This window comes from Pan paniscus, chromosome 8 (genome assembly GCF_029289425.2).
Source record: "Pan paniscus chromosome 8, NHGRI_mPanPan1-v2.0_pri, whole genome shotgun sequence".
In the NCBI taxonomy this organism is placed as follows: Eukaryota; Metazoa; Chordata; class Mammalia; order Primates; family Hominidae; genus Pan; species Pan paniscus.
The window spans coordinates 118550720-118575754 of NC_073257.2; the positions used below are offsets into that span (position 1 = coordinate 118550720).

At 39.6% G+C, this 25035-nt stretch overlaps 1 protein-coding gene across 5 annotated transcripts in view; it reads right to left on the reverse strand.

Annotated features, from left to right (window-relative positions):
* Nucleotides 1-25035, reverse strand: part of SORCS1 (sortilin related VPS10 domain containing receptor 1) — a 589577-nt gene that overhangs the window by 96248 nt on the left and 468294 nt on the right. For all 5 annotated transcript variants that reach the window (XM_055093367.2, XM_034931441.3, XM_003825559.5 and 2 more), the window contains exons 10-16: nucleotides 19186-19332; nucleotides 9671-9773; nucleotides 9295-9371; nucleotides 7352-7443; nucleotides 5082-5189; nucleotides 2911-3028; nucleotides 1281-1411 (exon numbers count right to left, since the gene is read on the reverse strand). In XM_055093367.2, the coding sequence (XP_054949342.1) occupies nucleotides 1281-1411; nucleotides 2911-3028; nucleotides 5082-5189; nucleotides 7352-7443; nucleotides 9295-9371; nucleotides 9671-9773; nucleotides 19186-19332 (776 nt within the window). The remainder of the gene's footprint in view (nucleotides 1-1280; nucleotides 1412-2910; nucleotides 3029-5081; nucleotides 5190-7351; nucleotides 7444-9294; nucleotides 9372-9670; nucleotides 9774-19185; nucleotides 19333-25035) is intronic.

Consider the following 25035-nt stretch of genomic DNA (forward strand, 5'->3'; position numbering starts at 1 on the left):
TCAGTCACTGATATTTTAATGATTCAATATGTAACCTGAGGTTGCTATACAGCTAGAAATAAATTGTTGAAAAATGACTTTAGTTCTTATGCGGGTCAAGTTTTAATTTTTTAACACATATGTACATATTTAGCGATTGTGTTTTCTAAATTAAAAACAAATAAACGAATACATGAAAAACAAAAAGAAGAGGGAAGAAAACAATGGAAAATGAGATGGAAAATATCAAGGGAGTTACCACCTACTTGTCCTCAATACTTTGTAAGCCTTACCTGAACAATTAACATTGACAACAAGCCAAGGGCTTCACAGTGCCCACAAGCTAGCTTTCTGCTGAGCAAATGTCTCAAGAAGGACTTTATGGCACTCTGAGTTTAGTTTAACCTCTAAATGTCTCAGTACTTCTCCAGTTTAAATTAGCTTAATCCTGGTAAAGCAAAGAGTCTCCTTTATCACTACGTTCACCGAGTTACAGATTTGCAATGCCATTGAATCCATCCTTGCTCTGAGTTCAGCAACATCTTCCATGAATCTCATAAGCTATGGTCAGCTAACTACGAATCGAAAACTTGCAGGGACAGAAAATTTACTGCCTTAAAAGGCTATTATTCCACTACAGGAAATCCTAGATTCTAGAAAGCTTTCATCTTGAGCATAGATGTTTGTTTGCTCCCTAAAAAGTCCACTTAGTGTTTCCAGTGTTGCTGTTTGAAGCAGCACAGAAGGAATCTGCCCTTTTTTTTTTTTTTTTTTTTTTGAGATAGTCTCACTCTGATGCCCATGCTGGAGTGCAGTGGCGCGATCGTGGCTCATTGCAATCTCTACCTCCTGGGTTCAAGCGATTCTCCTGCTTCAGCCTCCCGAGCAGCTGGGATTACAGGTGCCCGCCACTATGCCCAGCTAATTTTTCTATTTTTAGTAGGGACGGGGTTTTACCATGTTTCCCAGGCTGGTCCCAAACTCCTGACCTCAAGTGATCTGCCCCACTCAGCCTCCCGAAGTGCTGGCATTACAGGCATGAGCCACCATGCCCGGCCAAATCTGCCGGTAATGAAGATAATTACCAGCCATCTTCCGAATCCTCTTTCAGTCTAAAGAAACTCTTGATTATCCCACATACACATACACATAGCTAGTAAACTATGAGGTAATTTTATAAGAATATGAAGCTGGCCACTTAGCCCTATGTATGTTACTATTATTTCAATTCTAAGCTTTCATTCAGGCCCATGTGGATTTGATACACCAAATGGCTCCAGGAGATAATTGCACAAGCTCACCAATCAAAATCAGCCTCAGTGCAGACACAGGGTTCAGATTCCATAGCTCCTGCATATTTTCCTTGCATACACTTCCGCTCTGATTTTCGCTTCTTATATATCCTTTTTGCTCCCATGATACATGCTTCCCCCTGTAAGCAGAGAAGGATCACAGATACTTGGGCACATAGCTTGGACTTTCTCTGCTCCACATGAGTGACATTTAGGGAGACATTTGCACATCTTAGTGTAATGTAAACTTTGGTAGCCCTCTTTGTGCTAACAACATTTTCCTTTTGCGGTCTAGAGCCCTATTATACAACCTGACTATAAAGGCAATCGTAACAATCATTGACGATTATTAAACAACATCCTTAATTTTGTGTGCACTTATCAAACCTTTATTTGGCAAAGTGTTGGGTGCAGTGCTATGAAGGACACACAGACTCAGCCTGTACCTAGTGTATTGCCAGTAAATCTGCAGTAATTAAGTTCAATTCCCCTATAATAAAAGATGTATACAGTTGGTCATTTATGAGAGCATGAAAGAGGAGCATTGCTAAGAAATATAAAGATCCATTTTGCCTCGATTTATTATGCCTCTGCCCACACAACTTTACAGCACAGATTTTAATGTTCCTCTACCAGACAAGCGAGAGAGCTAAATTCAGTGTTTTCCCACAAAATAAATAAAAGCTTTGAATATCACAATGCTTGTGCATCCCAAAGGAGAAAATATCAGCAATTTAAATGAGCGATTTTATTGTTAAGCCTCTGAATAGGGTGGGTGTTTCCAGCTAACGCAGGGCCCACTATCAGACACACTCCTCCTTTTGTGTTTCTGAAAGATCAGAGTAGAATTTTGCTTTATCTACTGTACACCGTCTTTCTTGAGCAAACTCACTTTAACTGGCTTCATTATACATCTACATTTACATATATCACTTAGTCTAGGTTTGAGGTATATGATGTTTTTCTGCCTGAATATGGTGATGGCTTTGCAGCAGGTACTTCTACCAAATCCTTTGAGAGATCTGCGGAACGACTTGTACCTTGGGAAATCAATGGAGAGACACTTCCAGCCAAGCATTTTGATATAAGCTGGATATGTGAGAGGCCAGGACAAAGGAAAGTTTCCTATTAATAATTCTGCATTCTCATACCAGAAGTACCTTGCAAGGAGGCAAAAAGTACTATATAGTTCCAGGGAATCAAGGCAAAGGGGAAGAAGGATTTCTCCGGCAACACTCACCCAGCATAATTTTGTTATTTTATGTCTCTGCTTGCATTGCTAGATAAAATTGAAGATATCTTCCTCATCCCTGCCCCCACCATGCAGCCATATGACATTCTCAAATGAATTATGTTTGGATCTGAGTGGGAATTGGTACTTCATTTTGAGTTGTAAGCCTAAGCCAAGCACATTCGAATTTTATCTTATTATATCCTAGCACAATAAAAACAGAAATGACTTCACAACAAGCTATTAATGGTGAGTTTGTTCACTGCTGTGGAACACAAATGTGTAAGAAAACAGTAGATGGACATTTTGGCCTAGAGCATCCTAGTTCCTATACCTTAGCAACTAGCTTTCCCCCAACACCACTCATGCTTCCTGCCCAGGCCTTAGTCTCAGTTCTTTTCCTCCTACCTGGCTGTGCAGCTGCCAGGGTCTGTAGTCCTCTTCGGCACACCGTCTATCAAAAATAGACTTGTAATCTACTTTGACCAGCTGCCATTCAGAGCGGTGGCTGAAGTGTCCAAACACTCTACAGAGTTCATGGTGATAAAAATAATTACAATGATAGCAATGTAATGAGTAATAACAACAGAGAGCATTTGTGGAGTGTTCACCCTGAGCTAAGCGCATTACATGAATCATATCATTTAATCCTCAAAACACATTCATGAAGAGGGTACTTTTTTTTTTTTTGAGACGGAGTCTTGCTCTGTCACCAGGCTGGAGTGCAGTGGTGCGATCTCGGCTCACTACAACCCCTGACTCCCTGGTTCAAGCAATTCTCCTGCCTCAGCCTCCCGACTAGCTGGGATTACAGGCACGAGCCACCACACCAAGCTAATTTTTTCTATTTTTAGTAGAGATGGAGTTCCACCATGTTGGCCAGGACGGTCTTGATCTCCTGACCTCATGATCCGCCCGCCTTGGCCTCCCAAAGTGCTGGATTACAGGCGTGAGCCACCGCGTTGGCCGAGGAGGGTACTATTACTGGATCCACTTCACAGATAGATAATATGAGATTCAATGAGTTTTGTTAACATTGCAAAAACAAAATCAAGTCATAATAACAGGTAGAACCAGACCCAGAGTATTTAATTCAAGAGCCCACTTGTACATATTGTGCCACAGGATTGGTTGAGAAAATATGGTTGAGAAAAACAATCATAAATGCTGTATTCTATGTGGTCCAAGACTAGACTTCTAGGTTATCTTGCTAATGTACATAGTTCCCATGGTTTCCATGCTATTTTACTTTCCCACCAGCCCCTACTGAAAGTGATCAGCAGAACCAAGTACTAATAATGGTTTCCTACACTGTACATTCTACTCTCTTTACTCAGAGAGACTTAAGTATTTACTGAGATGTTTGAATTACCAACCATAGGTTTGAAGAAAAGCCATGAAGTGGCCTGTTGGGTCAGTTTTTTAAAATCTGTTTTGAAAATATAAAAATTGAAGAATGGAATGCATTGCTAATTTAGCTATGTTTCTCATTGAGAAAAGTGTAGCTATTAGGCATATTAGATTTTTATTGTTGTTTTCTACCATTAAAAAGTAGAAGTAGTAGGCCAGGCGTGGTGGCTCACACCTGTAATCCCAGTACTTTGGGAGGCCGAGGCAGGTGGATCACAAGGTCAGGAGATCGAGACCATCCTGGCTAACATGGTGAAACTCTGTCTCTACTAAAAAAAAAAAAAAAAAAAATTATAAAAAAATTATCTGGGCGTGGTGGCAGGCACCTGTAGTCCTAGCTACTCAGGAGGCTAAGGCAGGAGAATGGCATGAACCCAGGAGGCGAAGCCTGCAATGAGCCAAGATCATGCCACTGCACTCCAGCCTGGGTGACAGAGTAAGACTCCGTCTCAAAAAAAAAAAAAAAAAAAAAAAAAAGTAGTAGTGGTAGGGGAGAGAATTAACTTACCAAGTATTGACTTTGGCTTGAAAGTTTTCATTGATGACCAGATCAACTACTTTATAACCTTCCCTTTCTATTTTCCATGTCCAGTTTTCCAAAGGAAGGAACTATCACAGTTTCATACTTGAAATTCAAAGTCCATGTATTGAAACCCATAGGCAGCGTCATTAATCTTTCACAAATTAATGATCATCACATTCCAGACAAAAAATGAGTGTAAATGCAATTTCACAATAATAGACTGTTCTCATGATTTTCCTAATATGCCTCACAATTGGGTTAGGTAAAGAGCCAGGGAAAAATACAATGCTTTGTGGCATTTTGATGAAACCATGTTCTGACTTAAAGCGAACTCATTCCTATATACCTGAGATTTTCTACATATCCAGGTTCTTTATTACTGAAGTTTTAAATGTACAGCTTTATTTCCTACTGAAATCATCACTTCTAATTTCTCTAAGCGCCTCAGTCTGGGTCTCCTAAAAACTATCAGAGAACCAAGAAAATAGCTGCCCACATTTTTCTTCCCTATTTGCTGTACACTCTTGCAGTAAGATGCAACAACCTTGAACCTAACAGCTGCAAATCAAACAGGCTTAGCTATAAAACATTTTTGTGGATTACTCTTTTCTATGAAGGCTGGACCACATCATACTTTTCAACTTACGTCATGATGAGAGTCTCTTCTCCAGGCTCACCCAGAACCCCATCCACAAAAAGTGGAATAGATGTGAAACTGTATTTGCTCCAAGATCTCCCTTCATCAAAACTCAACCTAATGATATAAAAAATATCAGTCATCAGATCTCCAAAGGAAAAAAAAATGTCATTTCAAAGGAAAGATACTCTCAACCCAGAGATAATACATTTTAAAAATAGCTGAGACTTTGTCAAAATGAGCCTTTCATATGAATAAGTATTCTTAATTATATCAGAAAGTAGAAATACAGTTAGCCAAGCCACCGGGACACAGATGTATTAAAACATCAATAAAAGGAGAGCTACAGCTACATTAAATGAGAATAACTATAAGTCTTTTATAAAATTGTTGAAAGTTTGGATATTTTATTATATCTTAGACCTCAAGCTCTTGACCCTGTCCAAAATCTCTCTCCTGTCTAACAAGTCTTACAGGTGATCCTGAAGAGCGATGACCTTGTAAGACTTACTTAGATTTCAACCAACCCATCTCTAAGTGACCAAGTCCTCAGTGTGTCCTTCTTACAACTATAAATCCTGGTTGACCTTACTGAATGAATGAGTACAGGATAGGCTCTTGAAAGCAAGAGAAGATAATTCTTCAGTCCTGATGGTCACTGGAATGGTCTAAATGCTTGAGTCCTCTCTAAAATTCAAATGTTGAATATCTAATCACCAATGTGATGATATTAGAAGGTGGAGACCTTGGGAGGTGATTAGATCCTAAGGGCGGACCACCCATGAAAGGAATTAGTGATCTTTTAAAAGAGGCCTCAGAGAAGTGCCTTGCCCTTCCACCACGTGAGGATACAGCAAAATGGTGCTATCTATAAACCCAAAAGTGGAACCCTCATCAGACACTGAATCTGCCAGCATTTTGATACTGAACATCTCAACCTCCAGAACTACAAGAAATTAATTTCCGTTGTTTATAAGCCACCCAGTTTATGGTATTTTGTTATAGCAGGCCAAATGAACTAAGATGGCCACCCAGGACCTTTTCTTTGCTCTGCATTTCTTTATGAATGCCCTTGCCCAAGCTTAGCCTTTTTTTTTTCTCTCTTTTGCAGCTTTCCCTTCAGTCATCAAACTAACTAACAGTAGAAGGAAAACCAGGCTTTTGATTTTGGACAAACTCATATATGGAGAGAACCACTTTCAAAAACACAGTTAAAAGAGCCTATTGATAACTCCTCTGGGAGTTAGTCCTTATACATCCATCTGTGGGACATGCACAGGCAGAATTGTGGAATATCACCTCAAAAAAGAAAAATAAGAAAGCAAGATCAGGAGAAATGAGACTGGAGCAGAACTGTCATGCGCTGATCATCTCTGTGTGGAATGCAAAAATGGATATGGATATTAAGCTCCAGGAGATGTTATTTGGGAAAGGTGACTGCAAGAAGTCAAGCTATTCAGAGACTATACCTGATCACGAACATTGTTCTACCTGTAATCGTGCTGAGAGAATAATATGCTGGTGAGGGTGTGAGGGTGAAAGTATTATCACATTTGCAAAGTATAATGCAATTTCTCTCTCATGGAGTAAAACTCTCCCTCTCTCTCTCTCTGTCTGTGTCTCTCTCTCTTTCCTACCTCCACTGCTCTAGTAGACCTTGACATTCTGAAACTGGCCCAACTGTCCCATAGAACTGATGTTTATGGTTTCTTTGAATAAACACAGAAATTGATCCTCCTTGTCTTAAAACTTGAGAAAGTTACATTTGTCTTATCTGAGTTCTTCTCTCAGGAAACCAACCATCAGGCCTCCCAGGTAGTATCAAGGAGCTGAAACTTACCAGATAAAGACATCTGGACAATGAGAAGCCAGACTACTTACCCATCATGATTGCCTAATTGACAACTTGCTTCCTGTTGACCACTTCCTCCTCCTCACCTCCTCTTCTTTACCCCTCCCTAATTCCTGTTTCCTTACACCTGGTTACATTTCTTCCCTCTATATAAACCCCTACTTTTAGTCATCAGAGAGACGGACTTGGGACTGATTGCCCATATCCTTGGCTGCAGCACCCAGTTAAAGCTTTCTTCCCTGGCAATATTTGTTGTCTCAGTGGATTGGCTTTTTGTGTGGAGAGTAACAGGACCTGAACCAAACCTCAGCATTTTGGTAACAGATTTACTACAAAAACAGACACGGTTTAATAGCCTGACTCCTAGACTGATCTTAGCAGTTCAGGACCATCAGGTGCAGATTTCACAGGCAGCATGTGCCCTTACCAAAGATGTCGAATTGGGAGAGATGTGTGTTTCATAGCAACCAGGACTCCACCTTGATCCAGGTACAAAACACTGTGTTCTTCTTCAAAGATCTGGATGAGGAAAACACATACATGGACACACATCCACATCCACACATACCCAGGCTTCAGAGAATCAGTCTTCACATGAGAACAAAAATCCTTCTCATGATAAAAATAGGTTCCCCTAAATCTTTGGGAAAATAAAGCTATAGAACAGTTCTTCCCAACATGGGCTATTGTACCATTGGTGTTATACAAAATAATTTTAGGTGTGTATAAAATAAATTTGAACAATGAATATTTATGGGTTCATGCTTAGATTCCTTCATTTTCATGATAATTTCTATTGATTCCCAGTTATGATGATGTCAGAATATTGGTTAACTGTCATATATTACACATCTCTAGACAGAGGGAACCTTAGAAATCATTTACTCCAACAGTCTCATTTTCATAAATAAGAAATCTAAGGTTTAGAGAGATGTGGTAACTTGCCTGAGATCATGCATACAGTAATGGATAGAGCTTGGACTTGCTGCATTACAGTGCCCTTTCCAGATCTTATTATTTTGAAGTTTCCAACTGTTATCAAAGAAAACTGTTCTTGTTTAATTAATAGATGTTCCACCAAAATCATGGTGAGTTCTGTTGTCATCTTTGGGTACATGTGTCATTTGGTCTTTCTCCAAATGTAGAGAAAGAAATTTGAAGTCAAATGGAGACATAATGGAAACAATCTCTAGATCCTTTCTGTATAAGATGCATGCTGTTTTCTCGTCAGATTATTAGTGTAGCCTTGCCTGGAGTTACATTACAGACAATCTTCTTCCAATTTGTTTATTTCTTATACCCAAGATGCAACCCAAGACTATAGAAGTAAAGACTTCTTTGCCTTGCTTGGGGTGTTGGAAAGAAGAAAATGGGATCCTGGCTCTCTATTCTCCAGAAGAAGTTTACTTAGAATAGTCCAGGTTTCTACATACCTCCAAGATCAATTGCTCTGGGGTTTCTTATGCAAATTTCTTCCCTTCCTCCTCCACTCAAAATATCAGAATCCCACTGAGGATCTATAAAGGGTCTGAAGCTAAGAAATGGCATTTGGAATATAATGTGGACACCTCTGTCTAAAATTTAAAGGAGAGTGCTCTCATCGCTAAGTGTGATTACCTGTGCATTAGATTTCAATTTACAGTGCTAGTTATTGTATGATAATTAAACGTCAGTAGGTTATTAAAACATATTTATTGAAGTATAACAACCATGCATTAGGCGCATATCTTGTTAAGATTGCTAAACCTCATTAAACTCCTGTTTTGTAAGCTATGGGTATCTAATTTTCATTCAGAAGAAAGGCAGGAAGCACTTAAGCTGAACACACTGGTTTAAAGTATTCCATTTCTACTTTCTCTAACATATGCATCCTGATGGTTATTACTCTGTCTTTTGCACATGAGATTTAAACATCTCAGAACACCACCTGGGTAATGGCCATTTCTATATCTGCATTCCTTCCTATTCTGACTTCAAGGCAAGGGGAATTTATGGAGCCAACTCAGCATTAGATACGTAATCTACCCTTAAGGCTGCATATTCCCTATATGATAAACCCTTAGGAATTGTGGTTTTCATCTGTGGGAAAAATTTAGTCAGACTTAATTTGGTTTCATTGTGACTTATAAACACCCTTACATGCAAGCTCTGAATAAGGAACATCTTTATTAAATGATAAAAAATCAAATTCCATAAATATTTGCTACACTCCAAGATTTAAGACTTTTATATAAAAAGGAAAAATAAACATATTCACAGTCATTAGGATTTATGTGTAGCACCGCTGAAAAAAGTTCCCAGATTTGAACCAAGCTGGGCAATTTTTATGTTACTTAAACTTCAGCGATTTGACCCAGGGTATTTTCTTACCTGTCTCCAGGTGTTCCCTGCATCTGAAGAGACAAACATGCTGATGTCAGTGTCTGACAATTCAGAACCTATATTACCTAGAAAGAGAACGGTGCCATTAGTGAAAAGAACTTTCTGCAAAAGCAACAATGGACTATATTGGCAGGTGCATTGCCTGAGAAAGATTTTGACTGCAAGCATTCTGTCTGTGCAGGGGTTTTCTGCAGACTTGCTTCAGGGCCAATGGTTTAGGTGCCTTTCAAAACTATTTTTAGCTTGCTCATTAAGTTCCAAGTACAGATATCTAGCTTCTTAAAATAAACTTCCAAGTACAGATATCTAGCTTCTTAAAATAAACACTATTTACCACAGCCAGCAAACCAGGCAGGCTTCTTACCTGATGCCACTATGATGCTTGGAGCTGTGTCTTTGCTGGCAATGATCCCTGATGTGTAGGGATTCTCAGAGACCTTCAGGTGAAGATGTAGTGAGCAATAGGGCTGAAAAGAGAAATAATAAGTGCCACAAAATCACATAATCAAAATGGTCATTTGAAGCTCAGAATCAGATCATCCATCCATCTAACCAACCATCCCATTTACCATACATCCATGCACCACTCCAACCACCCATTGTATCTATACCTACCCAACATCTTCCGTCCCCCAAATATCTAGTGTCCACTAAGTGTAAAACAGCCTTCAAGTTAGTAAAGACCACCTTCATTTTAGGTATAATCTAATTTGGTCTTTGTCATTACAGAGCTTACAATTTATATAGAGGGCATGAGATCCTTCCATTAATTACCATAAAAAGAGAATCTTTTAACAGCCATAAAAAATGAAGAGACAAAATAGTATGAGATTCTAGAAGGTGGAGAGACTATGCTGAACTTTGAATCATGAATGACTCCAAAAAGAAAACAGTGCCTGAAGCAAAGATGGATAGGCTATGAACAGTAGGTAGATGTTCAAGACGTTAAAGAATATTTCAAGCCTGAGTAACAGCAATAACAAAGAAAAAGAAGCAGAAAAGCTGAGCAGCACAGTATGTCGTCAGAAAAGACTGAAGAGGAGAAATGGGATATGAAGCCAGGAGAGAAGGTCAAGTCAAGCTGGGAGGATTTTGAAAAAGTAGGTTGGCATCTCTTAGTCATTCTCCATTTGAGACCTTCGTCTCAGTTGTATAGAAAAAGTATGTGAAATTATCCAAACACCCGCCAGACAACTGACCCAGTATCTCTACCAGGATATTATCAGAATCAGAATTATTCAATATAAAAGTCACACTTGTAGACAAAATGCACTAGTAGTAAACATTTAAGTGAAAATGTAAGGGACTTGTTTGTGCAGAAACCTCATTCAAATTATCTGACTGAAATATCAACAGTTTTCAAGAAAAAAGGATAATAAATCTTATATGAATTTTGTTTAAAATAGTTCTTGTACTGAGTTGTCAAAAAATATAAGTTTGTGTTTGAACCCACGTTTCTTTTCATATCTCAGGAAGATTACTTTCTAATCTTATCAACTTGAGTTTCTGGAATCACCAATGTATCTCTGTTATTACTTTTATTCTGTTCTGTAAGTTTCAGCCAGCAGACATTCAGACACCTACAGATACAATGATTAAATTTATATAGGATGGAGTAAATGACAAAGTGAAAATGAAACTCAGGAATAAAAACAGCCAGAACGCTGGTGAAATAAAACAGCAGATCGCAATGGGATATTTTCTTTACTGCCAACAAAGTAAAACTCTCAAGGTGCACTAATGGTAACAAATGATTGGTTTTGCATAAAAATTTCATGTAAAGCTTTCAAAAAAAAGGAGTTTTGACTTTATAATGTTCTATAGGACTAAAGAAGACAGCCCCTATTAGAAGAAATATCAGGCCTAGACTCTTGGCTTTTATTTGTCCAAGAGGAAGATTAGAACAGATATAATTAAATGCTGTGGATGCTCCAGAACAGCATAGTACAACACTCAGATGATGTAAGACAGGGTAAACCAGGAGTGCAAAACCAGTTTTCCATGAAAGTCTTCCCGATAACTGCAGCCTATCAGGCTCTCCTCTCCTCTAATCTACAACAATTTATTTCACTATGCACAATCTTGTATTATCTATTTCAGGTACATACAATTATATCTCTCTAAGAATATACTCTATAAATAAAGATAACTGATTAAGTACTGCTTTGCATCTTCTGTGAAACCTAGCATAGAATCTAAACAAGATAATAAATAGAAGCTTGCAATATCAAGTAATGCTTTTTTGTTGGGACATGAAAGATATCACTTTACTATTTTACTCAGAGCAATGCCAGGAGTATGTGGGCTGGATTATCAACTACATAATCTGAATAATGTTGTGAGCATCTGTATGGCATTCCAAGAAGTAGACTACTGCTTGCGGGTTATCCCTAGACACATAAGCTTAACAGAGGACTTTCTGCACCACCAAACACAGGAGGACATCCCTAGCCAGGAGAGCACCCAACTTGCAATCTTAAGCCAGTTGCTTGCCACTGCTGGAAGATTTTGAGTTATTTGCCACCTGACCTAAGGATTATTTGGTAAGGGGCAGTTGCCATTACAAAGGAAAGATGTCAGGCCGGGCATGGTGGCTCACGCCTGTAATCCCAGCACTTCGGGAGGCCAAGGTGGGTGGATCACTTGAGGTCAGGAGTTCGAGACCAACCTGGCCAACATGGTGAAACCCTGTCTCTACTAAAAATACAAAAATTAGCCAGGCATGGTGGCGGGCACCTGTAGTCCCAGCTACTCGGGAGGCTGAGGCAGGAGAATGGCGTGAACCCAGGAGGCGGAGCTTGCAGTGAGCCGAGATCGCGCCACTGCACTCCAGCCTGGGCGACAGAGCGAGACTCCATCTCTAATACAAAACAAAAACAAAAACAAACAAAAAACAAACAAAGAAACAAAACAAAAAACAAGAACAAAGAAAAGATGTCATTTTTCCATTGGCTACCTCAGCATGCCTCTGTTGCTATGGCTTTCAGAGGGCTGAGATACATTAATCTGAGGAAAAAAGACACCAGTTCACTCAGTAACAGCAACATTAGAAATGATCTTTTGGTGTACTTTTCTCTCCACTCTCACATTTGTAGTACTGGATTGCCCCCAGCTGGTATAAGGAAAATATTCTGTGGCTTTTTTTCTTTCATTTTCTTCAAGGAAGTAACATAGTCCACACGAATGTTTAAGGAAAAAACAGTGCGAAGTGATTCATCTTCACTTTTTTAACTTAAGCTGTTGTACTGACCAGTTTTGGACATTTGTCCAAGTTAAGTCATAAATAATTAATATAGTTTATATTAGTATATTTTATTATAATGCTTATCAAACCCCTCCAAGTTTCTGAAGGACACAGGACAAAGCTCTCCAGTCCTTATGCACATTTTGCCCAGGCTGGGGGCATATCATAGGCACCTCTCTTCATTTCTCTTGTCTTCTGCCTTCTTTTCTCTCATTAGCAAATATGTGCTGAGTACCTACATATGCTAATAGTCACAATAGTTATCTCCAAGTCAATAGAGTCAAAGCACAGCCTGTTCCAAAGGCAGTTCTCTATTTTCCTGACCTTTCCACATTAAGAAAATATAGAAATGTACACCCAAACCACCAATGCCAGCAGCTGACCTACAGAGGACAGAATGACCAGCACACATGCTTGGAAGCTGCCTTTTGCATCCTCACACATAGTCACAGGCCATGGCATATCATCAATTGGTAAATTCTAGGAGCAACTAGACTGTTAGTCTGTAATCTTTTCTGGGTCAGGTACAAAGCTTGGGGATCTGATGCAAATGAAAGACCAAGAAAAAGTGCACACAGACAAGTATACAGAGTTTTTCACTTAATTTCAGGGAGTCTGCAAACCCCTGAAACCCATAAGTGGACCTCTAGTTACTAGTTACCTTTCTTTGCCTGATTCTTTTAACCAATAAGATACTTTGACTATTCCAAGTGTTCAATAAATGTCTGCTGAACTTAACTGATCCATTATTATTGTTTACTTCAAATATTTATCATTTATTCCTCTTGTCTAACTGAAACATTGTACCCTTTGACCAATATCTCCCTATTTCCCCCAACTTCTAGCCTCCAGTGACTACTATTCTGTCTCTGCTTCCATGAGTTTGATTGTTTTAGGTTCCACATAGAAGAGAGAAATGCAGACTTGGTCTTTTTGTACCTGGCTTATTTCACTTAGCATAATGTTCTCCAGCTGATCCATTAATTATCTACTGTGTTTCTAGCATTGTGGATCCCACTGGGGAATTACCATAAAATGGAAGACATTTCCCCACCATGTAATAAATCAACTTTAAAAGCTGTTATATTACTTAAGGGTCAACCAGCTTCAAATCCCAAATCTTTCTCCTCAGCCTCTGTATCAACTGCCTTTAGATGCTATCTTCATGGTACCTTTATCTCCATGGTATCTAATCTGAATATTGTACTGAAAAGACAGATCAGAGCTTTTGTAAAGAACAAGCTCCCAAATAGTATCCCCAACACTCTCCCTCCAGAAATACATACTCATTTGTATAATTTCTTTCTTTGAGTTGGAACTCAAATTTATTACATCTTCAATAAAGAGTCAACGGCAAAGAGGAAGGAGGCCCCTGGATCAACTGGCTGGGTATGGGGAATTCAGCTCCAGCCCAAATCATCAAAATATATAGAGTCACAGACAATGGAAGAAAGGTGAAAAACAGATTCTCCAATGGAAGAAAGGTGAAAAACAGATTCTCCTGGGGCAGCTGCCTGCTCAGCTCCAGTAGCAAACTGCCAGATAGGCTGGGCACGGTGGCTCATGCCTGTAATCCCAGCACTTTGGGAAGCCAAGGTAGGCGGATCACGAGGTCAAGAGATCAAGACCATCCTGGCCAACCAACATGGTGAAACCCTGTCTCTCCTAAAAATACAAAAATTAGCTGGGCATAGTGGCACACACCTGTAATCCCATCTACTCGGGAGGCCGAGGCAGGAGAATCACTTGAATCCAGGAGGCAGAGGTTGCAGTGAGCCGAGATCGCACCACTGCACTCCAGCCTGGGTGACAGAGTGAGACTCAGTCTCAAAAAAACAGAAAAGAAAAGAAAACTGCCAGATGAATCCACAAAGTCAGCGCCTCTTTCCATGAAACACTGTGCTTTCCCTAAGGGCCCAAGGATTTGTCACAGGCTCAGTTCAGCTCACATCTTGCCTCTTGGGAGCCCAATCCTGAGGCACTGGACGCAGGTGGACCATGACCTGTAATATTCTATCTAATTGTACAATGCAGTCTTCAGAGGAAAGAAATCCCAGCTGGGCCCTCCAGGCAATCAGTCTAAAAGTCCTAAAAATATAGCCCAAATTACCCTAGATGTTTTATTTCTATAGCATAGATTTTTACCAGGAACACTGCATTCGGGCTGCGATTCTGAACTTATTCCACATCTGTAACAGCCCTGCTGGAAAAATCTCTTTTCTAATCACTAGGCTGTGCTTTCAGTGACACTGTCACTTTCCAAGTACTCACAATCGAAATCACTTTTTATCTCATCTCTGCCACCAGCTCCCAAGCCTAAAGAAGGTTTTTAACAGTCTTTGTCTCCTGTAGCTCAAAGATTTTCTTTCCTATTTAGTGCCTTTGGCAGATTTTTGTAAAGTGATTTTGGTCTCTCCTCCCTGCTTCCCTTTGTCATTTTCCCCTTCTCACCTGCAGGCTGCTTTCTGAAGCTCAGGTTGAAACTACATTAAACAACAGGGTTAACTAAGAAGGAAGGCTGGAAAACTCCCGAGTTCCATACATCTGTGTCCCAATAATCCCTCTTTCTTCCATCTTAATGAGCTTCCTGCTTTTGTTAACTTTGGGTTCCACTTGAGCCCATGAGCTTCAGAAGGTAGACAATGTGACAAATCCTCCAGTGGACTCTCAGAGGGAATGAACGGCTTCCATTAAAATCCAAATGCAAAACTGTCACAACACCTTTCGATGGAGTGCACACTCCCAACGTGGCACCCCTAATGTTGAGCCCCTACCACATGGGTTGAGCCCCTACCACATGGCAGGTATGATTCCTGGAGTTGATTCTTTGGAGTGGTCAAAAACACAGGCACCGTCCCTAGGTTCATGAAGCCCACACTTCAGCAGGCAAGATGGACAAGAAAATTAAGTAGTACACCTGCTCATTTCAGATAACAATAAGGACCATGAAGAAAAAAAGAGTTAAGACAAATACAACTTTAGGGGATGCTCAAGAAAGTTCTCTAAAATTAAGATAATGAAGCAATGATCTGAAGGCCAAGAACAAGCCAGACAAAGAAAAGGGCATTTTAAGAGAAATAATAACAAATGCAAAGACCCTAAGACATACATGAACATGGTGAGTTCACAGTACGCAAAGAAACGGCCCCTCCTCCACCCTGGCTTACATATAAGGAAGAAGGGGAGGAGGGAGAGGCTGGAGACCAGGGAGGAGAACTACACAGGGGCCAGATCACATGGGGCCTCATCGGTCATGATAAAGTATTTTTATTTATTCTACATGTATTAGAAGCCATTAGAAGGTTTAAGGAAAGAAGGGATACGATCTGATTTTTCAAAAGTTCAAGTTGATAACATTTACACACAATTTTAAAAAACAGCAATCTGATATATAGTAAAATAAAGTGGATCATTGGTTGTGCTGGGCTGACAGTGTGGGTTCTAACTGCAAAGAGGCACAAAGATATTTTTTAGGGCAATGGAAATGTTGTCTTGATTGTAGTAATGGTTATATTGGTATATACATCTGTCAAAATTCATTGAAGTATACTCTTGAAATCGGTATGTAAGTATATTTTACCTCAAAATGAAGTTGATTTTTTTTTTATTTTACACCTAAAATGCATTTATTTTTCTTTTTTTTTTCTTTTTTTTTTTAATTATACTTTAAGTTTTAGGGTACATGTGCACATTGTGCAGGTTAGTTACATATGTATACATGTGCCGTGCTGGTGCGCTGCACCCACTAACTCGTCATCTAGCATTAGGTATATCTCCCAATGCTATCCCTCCCCCCTCTCCCCAGCCTACAACAGTCCCCAGAGTGTGATATTCCCCTTCCTGTGTCCATGTGATCTCATTGTTCAATTCCCACCTATGAGTGAGAATATGCGGTGTTTGGTTTTTTGTTCTTGCGATAGTTTACTGAGAATGATGATTTCCAATTTCATCCATGTCGCTACAAAGGACATGAACTCATCATTTTTTTATGGCTGCATAGTATTCCATGGTGTATATGTGCCACATTTTCTTAATCCAGTCTATCATTGTTGGACATTTGGCTTGGTTCCAAGTCTTTGCTATTGTGAATAATGCCGCAATAAACATACGTGTGCATGTGTCTTTATAGCAGCATGATTTATAGTCATTTGGGTATATACCCAGTAATGGGATGGCTGGGTCAAATGGTATTTCTAGTTCTAGATCCCTGAGGAATCGCCACACTGACTTCCACAATGGTTGAACTAGTTTACAGTCCCACCAACAGTGTAAAAGTGTTCCTGTTTCTCCACATCCTCTCCAGCACCTGTTGTTTCCTGACTTTTTAATGATTGCCATTCTAACTGGTGTGAGATGGTATCTCATAGTGGTTTTGATTTGCATTTCTCTGATGGCCAGTGATGATGAGCATTTTTTCATGTGTTTTTTGGCTGCATAAATGTCTTCTTTTGAGAAGTGTCTGTTCATGTCCTTCGCCCACTTTTTGATGGGGTTGTTTGTTTTTTTCTTGTAAATTTGTTTGAGTTCATTGTAGATTCTGGATAAAATAAAGTTGATTTTTTAAAAAAATGGTCTCATTGGCTGTTGTCTAGAGAAGTGATTGCCACGTAAAAGTGGGAGGACCAGTTAGAAGCCTGCCACTGTGGATCAGGTGAGCAACAATGCTGGCTTGGATTAGGGCAGTCCCAGTGGTGATGGGGAAGTAAGCTGATACTACATTTATATTTTGGAAGTACAACAATAAGAGTTTCTGACACTGGGTTGGGGGTGAAGCAGGGAATACCTTGCTAAGTGCTTAAAAGCCATTTTTAATGGTTCATTTATGATGCCAGAGTCCCCAGGCAAGCCCATTTAGGTGACATGGTTAATTATCTCTCATAGGCATTTAATCTCCAAAGTGCGGAGTAGAGACCAGCTTAAGGAACTGGCATATCCTATGCATCTTTGGTTAAGCAGCACTACGCTCCAACTTGCTATAGCTGAACTAGGAAGGTGGCCCTGTTTTTTAAAATGCCACCAAACTGTGCCTTGCATAGAGTAGGTATTCAATAAATAGCTGCTACATTTACTTACTCTGTCACTGGCATTGTGCACTTACTATAACAACTGGCTTTTTCCTCCTGTAAGTTGCCAGTAATAAGGATAGAAGCTGAGTGGGAGGCTGAATTTTAGACTGCTTCCCTGATGCACAGTGACAACTGTGATATCCTCTGCAACTAATAAGGTCAAGCTATGGCTGCTGGCATTTTCTCAACTAGAAGGGTGACCCGCCTACAGCTGTGAGAGATGAACCTGCAAAGTGACTGTCCAGACTTTATGGGATGGAAGGAAGCAAGCTGAGTGCAGATAACATCAAAGTCAGAACCGCATGAAGAGTGTGAACAACTATACATGTGTAGTTCATACACACACAACCCCCTCCCCTACAAGCCCTTCTTACTCAGATGAAGTGGTCCTCCCTCTAGGCTTACACAATCAGCTGTCCTTTTTCTAAATGTAGACACAACTTCTGAAGTGTTTTACAGACATTGATAGTATTAATAATGTTTGCAATTTGCAATTTGCCTCTTCCTCACCTCCTTCTGCATTCACTCATTACTTATCTGTGTGTCAAAATTGGGGCAGGCATCAGAGCTACTAAGAGGAATAAGACGTGACCCTGCAATCTTCCATTTATTAATCTAGACACATTCAAGTAGACAAGTAGACTGCAAACTCCTTGAAAGCAAGATACATCTTTGATCCTCCTTTTGGATGCCATCATATATCAAATATATAAATAAATTCATACTAATCTATATACTGCCCAAACGTAAGGCAACTAAAAGAAAGCCATACTTTAAAGTAGGGGTCAGCAAACCTTTGTAAAGGGCCAGATAATAAATATCAGGCTTTTTTTGTGATACAGATAATAAATACCTTGGCCTTTGTTCACCAAACAAAGTCTCTCTCGTGACTACTCAATTCTGCCTTTGTAGAGTGAAAGGCAACAATACATGAATGAATAAGCATGACTGTGTTCCAATAAAACCCTATTTAGAAAAACAAGTGGTGGGCCATATTTTTCCCACAGGCTATAGTTTGCCAACTTCAGTTTTACGGAATAAGACATAAATGAACAGAACATATTGTAAAGAATACCAATAAGGGTATAAATCAGTGGTTCTTACCTTTTTTGAGTCATAAACTCCTCTGAAAATATGATTAAACATCTCCACAGGAAAATACACCTACACGACTCTGCATTCAGTTCATCAACTCTACAGCTGAATTTATGTCTCATTAGTTCTGTAACAGGTTACTCATGAGAAAATAGGTTGTTCAGTGTATATCCTCACCAGGGATAGAAACTGTCATATTCTCCCTCAAACTACCATTTGAGGCCCTCATCAGAACTCGGGCGGGAACCAAGGATCCTGGAAGGGCACAAGAAATATGCCCACGTTCTCCCATCTCTTTGGCACATCACACTAGGCAGTGCTGTGAGTTTTCTACACCCTTTGCCTTCACGCCCTTCCCAACTCCCTTTTGTTCATCAACTGAGCAAAAGTCCCAGAACTATCCTCATCCTCTGTTACATATCCATTTCCACCCTTCTACTGTGTGAGGCATTCTGCTTCAATAGGAAGACTCACCAGCAAGCAGTGCACAGGGTCCCCCCTTAGATCCGTGTCCGGCGCCTGCAGCAAACGCCAGTCTCTGCCTTTGTTATATGTGATGAAAGTCTTCACTTGGTTGTCAATCTTCTTGTTAGCCAAGAACATTCCCTTTATCCCTGCTACCTGGGAAAAATTGACATGGCTGAAAAATACATCAATTTGAGAAGGGATATATTTGTTTACTTTTTAAAAAAAGAAGGCTGTCAAAGTCAGCTGAGAGCACTTGTCTTGGAGGAAAGGTTGACGATGGGGGAAGGAGGTGGCTCAAGGTATAATGACTTCCTAGGCTACTGGACAAACAACAGACTGGTGATCCTTATCATATGGGGGTCACAACAAGAGTTTGATAGGGGCTTCTTATTACCCCTAACATAGGCTGACAGGAGCCCGCAGCTGCCAAGAGATAAATTCTCATGGTTTCAGCTCTGTTGCTTGGTAAGTAATAATAAATAAATAGGGGCTACTTTTATTGTATGCTAGTGTAGCACCCAGATCTCACTTAATCCTTAAAACACTCCTCTTTGGTATCCTTTATTCTATTTCACAGATGAAGAAAGCTCAGGCTCATCCAAACAAAGTGACTTGCCTAAGGTCACACTGCCCAAGGGCACACAGTAAGTATCAGACTCAGGATTATTAACCCACAACTCTGTGGCTTCACAGCTCATGCTCTTAATGCCTACCTCAATTATCAAGCTATCTGCAGGCTTGGGCAGTTGAAAGAGGCAGTTAAAGCTCCTGAACCAATTACTGTTGCTTTATTTCTATGTAAGATCTCTCTGTTAAGCCATCAGAATACACGGAACATAAGAGGACAGCTTTTAAATGTAAATAAATGGTGATTTCCCTAAATCATCAAATACTCCCTACTTTGTTTTTATAACATGGTTGTTCTCAGCCTAAACAGATGCTATTAATTATTTGGATCTGAAAATATGATTGTCTCCTCCCTTCTATATGTTAGGTAAGAAGTAGTAATTAGTAATTTGTCAAAATATTACAAAAGCCAATAATTGTGCATTACATTTTTCTTGTGTTTTGGAGTTTATCAAACACATTCATGCATATTTTACCCTGCTTGCAACTGTAGCAGCTCAGGAAAACTGGAGGGCAGTGAGGAAAAGGACTGAAACATGTTGAGTAATGCATTCCAATGCTGCATGTACATTACCTCATTTAATACTCAGAATAACCATGGAATAATTATCATTAGCCACATTTTGAGGATGAGGAAATAGATACTTTGACTTGGTGGCTTTCTGGAACACACCTAGGGAGTAAGTGAGCAGGCTAGCAAGCCTATTTGAACCTACTTAACTTGGGCCCTTTATAACACGAAAAATTTTTAAGCAGAATAGTGAAGCAATTAGCTGTCACCTCTCCAGACCTCGCCAAACGCCAAGCACTATGTCCAGTATTTTATTTAAAAAACCTCCAATACTCACTACAAACCTGCACCTGCAGCTTTTACCCCAATTCTACAGATAAAGAAACTGAGATCACAGAAAGTTGAGATTCACACCCAAATCTGCCTGACTTCCAACATTGTTTCAACAAATACAGCTTGAATTTGTCAATTCTAAGAGGTTGGGTTTCAATCGATAGAAGACACACATTTTGCCTTTGCTTTTGACAGTCAGACCTCATTAGTGTGTACCTGCTGATCTGGCATCTGGGATAATTTATAGTTGGGCCAAATTTGTACTCTTTTGAAACAACAAGCATGTTAAACAACTAAATGGTATAAATGAGCTGCAGAAGAGGAATACTTTGAACTATTATACTCAGGAAACAAGGTGCATTCTGGGCAATCAATAGCAGCCAGAACAACTTCTTGTGCATTGTCTAACCTCAACAAATGTGGAAGGCATAAACTCCAGGAGCACTCTACCTCACAACAGCAGTGTGTTAATTACAAATAATATTTAGTAATTCACTACACCAGCTCCGCAAGGGCTTCCCACCAGGGAATTCCATATTGGTTTTGCATATGTTCAAGAAGCTGTTACATACTCAAATATGAATAAACTGCCAGTTCTTTAAAAAATTAAATTACGTAAATCAGAATTTCACAAAGTCATACTGGTCCTTCCTCTATACCATTCCCAAAAATGACAAATGACCATGTCTTAGCCATTCAACACTCTAAAGGGTGACAATAACTGCAGAAGGAATAAAAATGTTACCTATTCCAGTAGTTTCATTGCCCATTTTCCTTCCTGCCCTCTCCCTCTTCTGGCAAGGGTGCCAGCACAGGGTTATACATGTTTGGGAGCTGGTTCATTTGATTTGCAGAAGTGGCGACTTTATTGGCCCCCGACTGCTTGGCATTATCAAATGCCACTTGAGCAAAGAGCTGTGCTTTGTAATTCATCTCTGGCAGCTTGGCCTTCAGGTTTATCTTGAGGAATAAAAACTTGGCAAAGTAAAGGGAATGTGTATCGACAGGGGATAGAGCTGGAGAGGGTCTGCTTATTGCTTATTTTCCTCTTGCAGCCAAGGCACTTTGTCCATTTAAGGTAGGGTTTTTTATTTTGTTGTTTTCTTTTGTTGCTTTGGCCTGGTCTGCAAATGTAGTCAGCCCTAGTCTTAGGTTTTTGTGCTATTCACTGTTCCTTTCACTCTGAGCTTGAGAAGTCCGTCTTTCTGTGTGTCTCACGGAAACCCCTAGGCACGCACAAGCTACCTTCTTCCAGTACTCTATTCTAAGGTCTCATCCTACATTTCTTGGAACCTCTACCCTCTCACTGTAGGACTTTGGCTATCAAGGGGACTAATAACAAGCATTAGTGCCCCAAATGTGGAATGTGTGTGGGTGTACATGGGTGTACCTGTCTATGCATGTAGTATATGTCTCTCTTTGTGTGAGTGTAAGGTCTGAGGTTCCACTGAGGATGAGGGAGCATGTTTATGTTTCTAGATAACCTCTCTGTATCCATACTGCATGCATATTTATGGAATAGAGTGGAGCTAAGGGATGGGGTAGGGTGGGGTAAAGTAATATTTCCTACGGAAGCCATGTCTTCCCATAGACACAGAATTTCTGATGACAAACCTCCCATGGGAATGGTACATCCCACTGTTGGAAGTCTGTCCTCCTTTGGGAAAAGAATTGTTGCCTTTAATGCCCTTCTGAATTCTGCATAAAGATCTTTAAGAATTCTAAGTGTGCTGGAATGCTACCTTAGTCCCTTTGCTTCTCCTACAGAGAAATTTGCTACCAGACATCTCAAAAGTAATTAATAGTTATTCCTTATTATTTAATATCATATAAGTCAAGATATCATCTTAATTAGACTAAATATGAAGTGTTATAGCTCAAACCTTAAGCCTAACACAAAGTACATCGGTGCATTTCCTGTTGCCAACATGATGGTCTCAGAACACTTCCTTCCCTTCTCTTATCTGACTCTCTTTGTTCACAAAGGCCACCCCCAACTCCCTGAGAAAGCCTCCTGATGTGCCTCTACCTATTCATCCTTAAAGATTCAGCTCATAAACCTTTTCCAAAAACCAGAATCTCTTTTCATCCTGATTATCCCAACACTTCTTCTCTGTTCTTTAATTTGTCTCTCATACAGATGGTATCTGTATCTTGGCTGTCAAGAACTGTGGGATCTTCCTAGGGGACTCAATATTCCTGTAAACATCTCTAGTACTCCTTATGCTCTTTATCATAAATTAATTCCGATTTGGTCATCCCCTGTGACCTCTCACATTATGGTCTCCTACTCTAATACAACCTTCGGATTGTCATTCACTCCACCAAACTGCTCTTTAAAATTAATAACCGTAAAATAACTTTATACAAAGAACCCTGTTTGTTTGTTTGTTTGTTTGTTTGAAACAGGGTCTCTCTCTCTCTGGCACCTAAGCTAGAGAGCAGTGGTGTGACCACAGCTCACTGCAGCCACGACCTCCTGGGCTCAAGCGATCCTCCCACCTCAGCCTTCCAAGTAGCTGAGACTACAGTTGCACACCACTATGCCCAGCTAATTTTGGGTTCTTTTGTTTGTTTGTTTTGTTTTGTTTTTGGTAGAGACAGGGTTTTGTCACATTGCCCAGGCTGGTCTCAAACTCCTGGGCTCAAGCAAGCCACCTGCCTTGGCCTCCCAAAGTGCTGGGATTCCAGGTGTGAGCCACAGCGCCAGCCCCTGTTTTTGTTCCTACTGAGATAGGTAGTAAGAGTTCTGCATTAGAAGGTACAACACCCAAGCCTCTGGTAACCACGACTGGGGAGAAGATGCGAGGAGGAGAAATGGGGAATGACTACTAATGGTTGTGGAGCGTCTGTACTAGATAATGAAAATGACCTAAAATTGTGGTGGTGGCTGTGCAGCTCTGTGAACACACTAGAAACCACTGGATTTTACATTTTAAGTGGGCAAACTGTATGATATGTGACTTATATCTTAATAAAGCTGTTTTAAAGGAAAGACATAGCAATCCAAATTTATTGATTATTAAATTTCAGGTACCAGAGGTTGAATATCCCTAATCCAGAAATCCAAAATGCTCCAAAACTTGAAATGTTTTAAGCACTGATATGATGCTATAAGTGAAACATTCTACACCTAATCATACGTGATGGGTCACAGTCAAAACACAATCAAAACTCCAAAGAAAAGAAAAATATTTAAGGTGATGAATAATCTCAAGTATACTAATATGTTATTTACTAATTATATAAATGTATTAAATTATTATATATACCCTGAAAATGTGTGCCTATTATGTACCAATAAAAAATAAATTTCTAGAAGACAAAAAAACTGTTTCATGCACAAAATTATTAAACATATTGTTTAAAATTACCTTCAGGCTATGTGATAAGGTATATATGAAACATAAATTAACCCTGTGTGTACACTTGGGTCCCAGTTCCAATATATCTCATTATATATGCGCAAATATTGCAAAATCCAAAAATGTCTAAAATCTGAAACCCTACTGGTCCCAAGCATTTCAGATAAGGTATACTCAACCTGTACATGAAAGGCTTTGCAAACATGAACTTGTGAATCTCTGCATGCTTTAGAATTCATATTATCCTTATTTTACAGAAGAGAAAACTGAAATTCAGATGTGGCTAATCACTTGCCTAAGGTCATCCCACTGGAGAATCTTAGATCTGGACTCCAAGTCAGTCTGTCTAACTACAGAGTCTACACCCTTAGGCCTGTGGCTGTACTGTTTCTTCGAACTTCTCTCTCATCCTAGAGTGGCCTGAGAGAAATATCGTATCAGAATGTTCTACTCAAAGAAATTGTATTTTATTCAGTCGTTAGTACATTTACTCTAGTCATTCAATAAATATTTTCTGAGCATCTACTACGTATCATATGATCTTCTAGGCACTTGCAGATATAATACGTAGAAGATCTCAACAACTATCTTTTTTGAGAGTTAGAATGTGCTAGGTGCTGGGAATTCCTATTTCTTTGGTGACTTAAAGAAAAAAACACAGGTATCTCCCTTGCTTTTTAGGTTTACTTTCTGGATGGTTCTGTCCTGTTCTTATGGGAATCAGTCTTCCCATAAATATCTCTAGTACTTCTTATGCTCTTTATTATAAATCAATTCAAAGGAACTTACATATTTGTGTAAGAAAACCTTTTGTAAGTTCCATGCAGAGGCTAAGTTGGGAAGACTCCTGTGCAAGAGTTTTTGCTTATTTCTGCCTTTAATGCTGACTAAAAGATGAATACTACCTACCACCCTCTCAGTCTCAGACTTAAATTACAAAACCTAAGTGCCAAAATTTCAAAAAAAAATTAAAAAGATGAAACAACAACTGTGGCAAGAAAGAGAACATATTCATGGCCA